General features: G+C 34.1%; 1 protein-coding gene and 2 non-coding genes across 7 annotated transcripts in view; all 3 read right to left on the bottom strand.

Annotated features, from left to right (window-relative positions):
• Positions 1–772: 772 nt before the first annotated feature.
• Positions 773–890, bottom strand: LOC111464595. The gene has a single exon (XR_002714068.1). It is a non-coding gene; the product is annotated as a U5 spliceosomal RNA (small nuclear RNA).
• Positions 891–2,390: 1,500 nt separating this feature from the next.
• Positions 2,391–2,508, bottom strand: LOC111464593. Its single transcript, XR_002714066.1, has one exon. It is a non-coding gene; the product is annotated as a U5 spliceosomal RNA (small nuclear RNA).
• Positions 2,509–3,557: 1,049 nt separating this feature from the next.
• The window catches only part of LOC111464376 (SNF1-related protein kinase catalytic subunit alpha KIN10), an 11,052-nt gene continuing 8,205 nt past the window's right edge, over positions 3,558–6,404 (bottom strand). For 4 of the 5 annotated variants that reach the window (XM_023108565.1, XM_023108564.1, XM_023108567.1 and 1 more), the window contains 2 exons: positions 4,730–4,972; positions 3,845–4,486 (listed from right to left, as the gene is read on the bottom strand). In XM_023108565.1, coding sequence (XP_022964333.1) covers positions 4,373–4,486; positions 4,730–4,972 — 357 coding nt within the window. In that variant the 3' untranslated portion in view covers positions 3,845–4,372. Of the gene's footprint in view, positions 4,487–4,729; positions 4,973–6,404 lie in introns of all 5 variants that reach the window. The other variant, XR_002714027.1, reaches the window with a different exon arrangement.

Below are 6,404 nucleotides of genomic sequence, written 5' to 3'. Positions count from 1 at the left end.
TAATGCTCGTTGAGAAATGGGGAGGTATGGTCATTATAAATGACATGCATACCTCACCTCAGTTAGTGTCAAAGTTAAGCTATAAATGTCACAATTGTGTTGAGAAAATAGTAGGTTGTGTCTCTCACGTGCATACAAATAGAAGACAATACAAGAGTGGTGCCTATCGAGCCAAGTGAGGATCAAGAAAGATAAGTGACATGATGCATCATCTAACATATTAAGAGTAGTGAACAAAATTGGGCTAAGGCGTAAGCAAGTATAATTGAGACAGTGATTTATCAAAGACAAGCTTGATTAGGGTTAGGTTGGGCCCTAGACCATAAACTCAAAAATTGTGACTCTGTTGTGAAATTTGTATAAATAAAAGATAGAAACTCGTCAAATTTAGCGTCTATCGAACACTAAACGAACGTTTCACGTCGGCGTATAACTCCTCATCAAAATGATCGCCCACATCTTAATACACACACGCGGGAGGAGGTACCTCGTCCAGAGGTACCTCACTTAAACCATGAAAGTCGAGGGATAGTGTCACTAGTTATTTCGGTTTTCTTAGGGAATGGGTTTGGAGGCACGGTCCCTTCGAGGTTGAAGGATTATGCACCAACAGAATATGTATAAACTCCTCAGTAGGTCCTGCTACAATGGTCTATAATACAAAGTAACAAATAGGTCAAAATGATAATTATAGGCACAAACGCCGAGAAGACACATAAAATGATTAAAAAGAATTAACAGAAGGGCAAAAATTTTGCTCTGGATTGTTGGAATTTCTCAACAAAGAGAAACTCCTTAAAAAATAGGCGTATGCCGGTGACTACGGCGGGTACACGGTATTCTTTAGTAAAAGGCGAAAGAATAGTTCGCTTTGTGCTCACCGCCCGGCTCCGTGACTTCAATATAGCTACGAGACACCTCTTTATACATCAAACTCGTATCCTACTTGCTGACTTCTCCGATGTGGGAACTTGAAGAATCTTAATGGGCCGACAAATTTGATGGCCCAAAAGCAAGTCCATTTGCCTTGCAGTTAGGCCCATTACCCTATTCTTTTGATGCCATAGTTAGTGACTAATAATTTATATCAAAATCACTTTTTGAATTTTGTGTTGATTTGAAAGATTTTTTTTTAATCCTTGCAACAATTTATTTTATAGAAATTTTTTTAATGTTTCTAATAAATGATTTAAATTATAATAAGTATCTAATTAGTCACGCTTTCAATTATGCATTCAATAAGTCCCTCATTTTTCCAATTTTGTTATAATAAATTAATGATTTATTTGATTTTTTTTTTTAATAGATTTGAGAGACAAATAATTGAAAATTTAAAGTGATGTCTACCTAACCAAAAGTATCTTAGAATAGACTCGGGAGAGGCATGATATTGACTCTCCATTGCCCTTAGCTTCATGGTTTAAGTGAGTTACCTCATTGCACGTGTGTGTATCAAGATGTGAGCAAATGTTACAAGATGAGTGTTTTTTCTTAGGGAATGTGTTTTTGAGGACGGTGTCACGTACATGGTCCCATGCCTTGAGTTGGAGGTTGAAATATAAGGTTATGCTCCAACATTATATGTATGAATTACTCGACATGAATAAATGAGGATTCATGTCTTAATAGTACCTGAATGGATGAATATCCAAGAAGTCCTGAATTTAAAGAATCGATTCTTCATCAATATATCCAAGTTGACATGAACAAATCGAGGATTCATGTTTTAACAGTACCTGAATGGATGAATATCCAAGAAGTCCTGAATTTAAAAGTGACTCACGGATCGATTCTTGATAAATATATGCAAGCGAGCAACAAAAGTCGATGACTTTTTGCATCTTAAGATGACATCATAGGACATCAACTGGACTTTAACAGTTCCAGACTAGCACGACATTTGGCTGTTATGCCCCAACAAGCGTTAAAATGCCTTGATAAGTATTGAAATTACCCGGTAAGGATTATAATGCCCTAATAAGTGTTGAACTTGCCTAATAAGTATTATAATACCGTTTTGACCCAACAAAGTAACTACACCACACTGAATTTCTAGATCGATGCAAAAACATTTTAGATCGACGCAAAAGCGTGTAGGTCGATGTAGAAACATATGTAAATATCCAAAGTTTAGTTCCACGTGTAAGTTAAAATCTATCATCGAAACCACAAATGCGAGAAGAAAATTACTCTGAAATACACAAAGAAACAGAAAGGAAAACGAAATAAATAGGACATAAAACATTCACTTCCAATTAGACCGAATATAAAATTTTAGGAAAAATAAACCAAAAACACAAACATCGATTACAAAGAGAATAAAGGCTCGAATAACACAATAATTTATCATTGTAAGCCAAACGAACTTACTTTTTAACTCGGTTGCTGGAATTTCTCAGTTACGAGAAACTCCTCCAAAAATAGGCGTATGCCGGTGAATGCGGCGTGCACACGGTATTCTTTAGTAAAAGGCGAAAGAATAGTTCGCTCTGTGCTCACCGCCCGGCTCCGTGACTAAAACGTTGCTACGAGACACCTCTTTATACATCAAACTCGTGTCCTACTTGCTGACTTTTCCGATGTGGGAACTTGAAGAATCTTAATGGGCCGACAAATTTGATGGCCCAAAAGCAAAAGTCCATTTGCCTTGCAGTTAGGCCCATTACCCTATTCTAAATTTTAAATTCATTACGTTATTACCAAGGTAATTTGTAGTTTATATTTACTTTGGATGCCATAGTTTTTATTACGTTATTCTCAAGGTAACTTGTAGTTTAAATTTTAAATTCATTACGTAATTATCAAATTTTTATTAGATATAAAGTTTAATTGTGCATTTAAATAGATCTAAGCGTGTTTTGCGTAGAGAAGGGTGATTTAGAAGAGTTAAACGTGAGATTGAGTTTAAATTAAAAGAATAAATAGGTTCAATCTGGTTTAAGGTGAATGAGTGAAGTTCCTAAGCTATTAAAGCTATTATTAATATATGAGCCTTTACTTGAGGAGAAAGAACTAAGAACACTAAGAACACTAATCTTGTTTACAGGAAAAAGAATAAACGAACAATAACTGAATTTACCTTTGAAAGAATATCAAACAAGAAAGGAGACGACAAAATAATTCAACGAGTCTTATTTATGGTTGAAAAAATTTAAATATGAAAATAACAAAATTAGAAACTTATTAGACAAAATTGGAAGTTAAAAATCTATTATACACTTTTTTAAATTGCAAGGATTTTAAATACAAATTTGAAAGTTTAGAACTACTTGCTCATGCGATGTCATAGCGGTTGCTCCCAAGTAATTTTTTTTATCATGTTTTTATTTTTTTAAAATGTTTTCCAATAAATAAATAAATAAATAAAAATTCTAATGCATAAATTTTATTTTACAATATAATTAAAAATCTGACTTAATGTTCACCAACAAAAATATAATATAACATAATTTAAAAAAAAAAACCAAAATTTTATACCACGAACACAGTTTTCCACTCGAAGTTCATTGTTTTGACCCCTAATTTCACAAACTTAGCCAAAATAAAGTATTATATGCTGAAATAAAATGATTACCCATTTGTAGAAAGTCATGAAAATGCAATCCCATCACAAAAAGGAATGAGGGCAATTGAGCGAGAACGAGAACGAGAACAAGGAATGAACTATCAATTACTATATTGGCATCTAGAAACAGTGACTCGTGCTCTTTCTTCATCACCCCTATTTTTCTGAGTTTTCATTCATCTCCACAATCCTCTATATTTGACGAAGATCTTTCGATCAATAGCACTTGAGAGCAAGAACCTTTGCATGTCGCAACCAATTAATATGAGACTAATATTCTACCCGAAATACGATATGTGATATGTTATTGCATCTTACTCGGATAATCGTTCTAAATGTAATCAATGCATGGGTCTTTCCTCAAAATTCAACAGAGGATTTTTGTCATTTCAACAGTCACAAGATGGAGAGAACTACCCAGTTAAGAGTTTTGGTGAGACGTACCAAAGACGAAAGGATTTCGGGAACCTCGACGAAGAGAACACCGACAGCTGAGAGCAACTGCAGTGAAAGAGATATGAAACAAGAGAATGTCTTTAAATTACAGCAGTACATAAGAAGTTAAATAGAATTTTTTTTTTTTTTTTTTTGGAATGAAGAAGGGGAAGGTAACGGGCATCACCAATCAATATTGGACGCCCAGATCTGACAACTTCTACTACCGAAAATCAGATTTACACAAGACTGAGCTACTATCCATCTAAACTGGGAGGGTAAGAACTAAGATTCTGTAAGATGATAGATAAGTTATGCATGTGAAATCTTGGTTCACAAGCTCACCGTCCCATGAGTTAAAATTATGTGTTTTTAGAGCACTCGGAGCTGTGCAAGGAACGCAGCACAAAGATCCAGGAAAAGGAACTGGGGGCCTTGAACCCTCTGTAGATCAAGCAAATACTTCTCTTCCCGCGTTTTGTAGAGCTGATGACAACAAAATCCAACCAAAAATGAGTGAGCATAAAGCTTGAGATTATTTATCGAGAAAGCGACGTAATCTTCCCTGAACATCATCTTCTATATTAAACATGAAACTCGCAACGACTCTTATGAAACAACTCGAGAACAAATCAAGCTTAGGCAATATGTTAGTCAAAGGTCCTAGTCACAACCAACGAGATAAAATGGTGAGGTTTCTTTCAAATGCCACAATAGAAGGAAAAATACCTGAACTTCAAACTTGATAACATTAGGCGATTTAACGACGCCATCGTTTTCAATGATGGTAGACTCGTCCCCGAAGTAATGATTACTATGCACAGGGCTGTTGATCATGCCTTCATGATGGCCTGGAATTCCAGGCAACCACCTACATTTCATATTGTAGTGCCCAATCTTCTTCCAAGCCACATTGAGCTCACGTAGAGCTTTAAGAACCTCGGTCATAATTTCACGTGGATGAGCGCGAGACTGCCAAAAAATAAGAGCAAAGTGTACAATCATAATCCATTTATTTGGCTAACCTTTTCTTTATTATTTCCCCCCTCTCTTGTTCTATTCATACTACACTTATTACCTTAAAATTCCGTCTTCGATAACGACAAAAATATATATTTTTTTTTTTTTAGTGATAGAAATTGATCTAAGATGAATAGAAAAAAGATCAATCAAGTGACTAAATGAACTAATTGGTTCTATAGGATATACTATAAATAAAAATTAGTACATTCCCGCATCGATGGGGTTATTTTGTTGCAATTCTATGAACAAATAAAAAAAAAAGGGGGGATTCCGTTTTTTTAGTTATTTATATTTATGGATTGAATAAACCCGATATATTTTTTTCTACTTCTTCCTTAATTTTGTCTTTCGCCTACATCTTTTATGTCTATCTATGTTGATTATCTCTATAGTGCCAATCCAAGTCCGTAGTTTTTTGAATTCTTTTCTCTTATTTTAATCTAATTTATTAGAATATTTTCTCTTATTATATTTTGTTATCTTTATCTATTTAAATAAAAAAATAAATATATTTATTCAATTCAAATTGTTATTTCCATGTGGTTTTTATTCATTTATAATTCTTTTGTTTTCTCCATTGTAGTCGGTTTTCACTATTCACATTCATATTGACAACAGTGTATCAAACAAATATAATCCGATCGTGTATAAATGAAGCTAGTTATCTCCGTTTCAGGACCTTTGCTTTTCACGCACATGATGGTCTCATTGTATTTTCTGTGATACAAAAAGTTACTTTTGTGTGATATAAGAAGTTTTTTTTATTTGGAATATTTTGATTACGTGGTGCAATTTAATTTCTTTTGTTATTTTGATTCCGATTGTATCTACACAGAAAAATTTTTTCTATTTTTGGGGTTGCTAACTCAATGGTAGAGTACTCGGCTTTTAAGTGCGGCTAGCATCTTTTACACATTTCTATGAAGAAACAGATTCGTCCATACTATCGGTAGAGTTTGTAAGACCGCGACTGATCCTGAAAGGAATGAATGGAAAAAGCAGCATGTCGTATCAATGAAAAATTCTAGTAATATTTTTACCTTACTAGATTAGGCCAAACCTTGTTTGAATTCTTGATGCGGAAAAAAAAAGTCAAGTCAAGTGGGGTGGGTCGAATGAATAAATGGATAGAGCCCTATGCTCCAATTATAGAGAAATAAAAAGTAACGGGCTTATGTTCTTAATTCGAATGATTACCCGATCTAATTAGACGTTAAAACTATATTAGTGCTTGATGCGGGAAGGACTTTTCTTATGAGTGAGTTATTGATTTTTTTCTAAGTCCTAACTATTAGTTACTCTACATTATGGGGTAGAGGGGAATGTGTAGAAGAAGCAGTATATTGATAAAGAATTTTTTTCCAAAATCAAAAGAGCGATT

This window comes from Cucurbita moschata, unplaced genomic scaffold, assembly GCF_002738365.1.
Source record: "Cucurbita moschata cultivar Rifu unplaced genomic scaffold, Cmos_1.0 Cmo_Scf00030, whole genome shotgun sequence".
Lineage (NCBI taxonomy): Eukaryota > Viridiplantae > Streptophyta > Magnoliopsida > Cucurbitales > Cucurbitaceae > Cucurbita > Cucurbita moschata.
The sequence above is the reverse complement of the archived record's forward strand: the minus strand, read 5'-3'. Positions and strand labels throughout refer to the sequence as shown.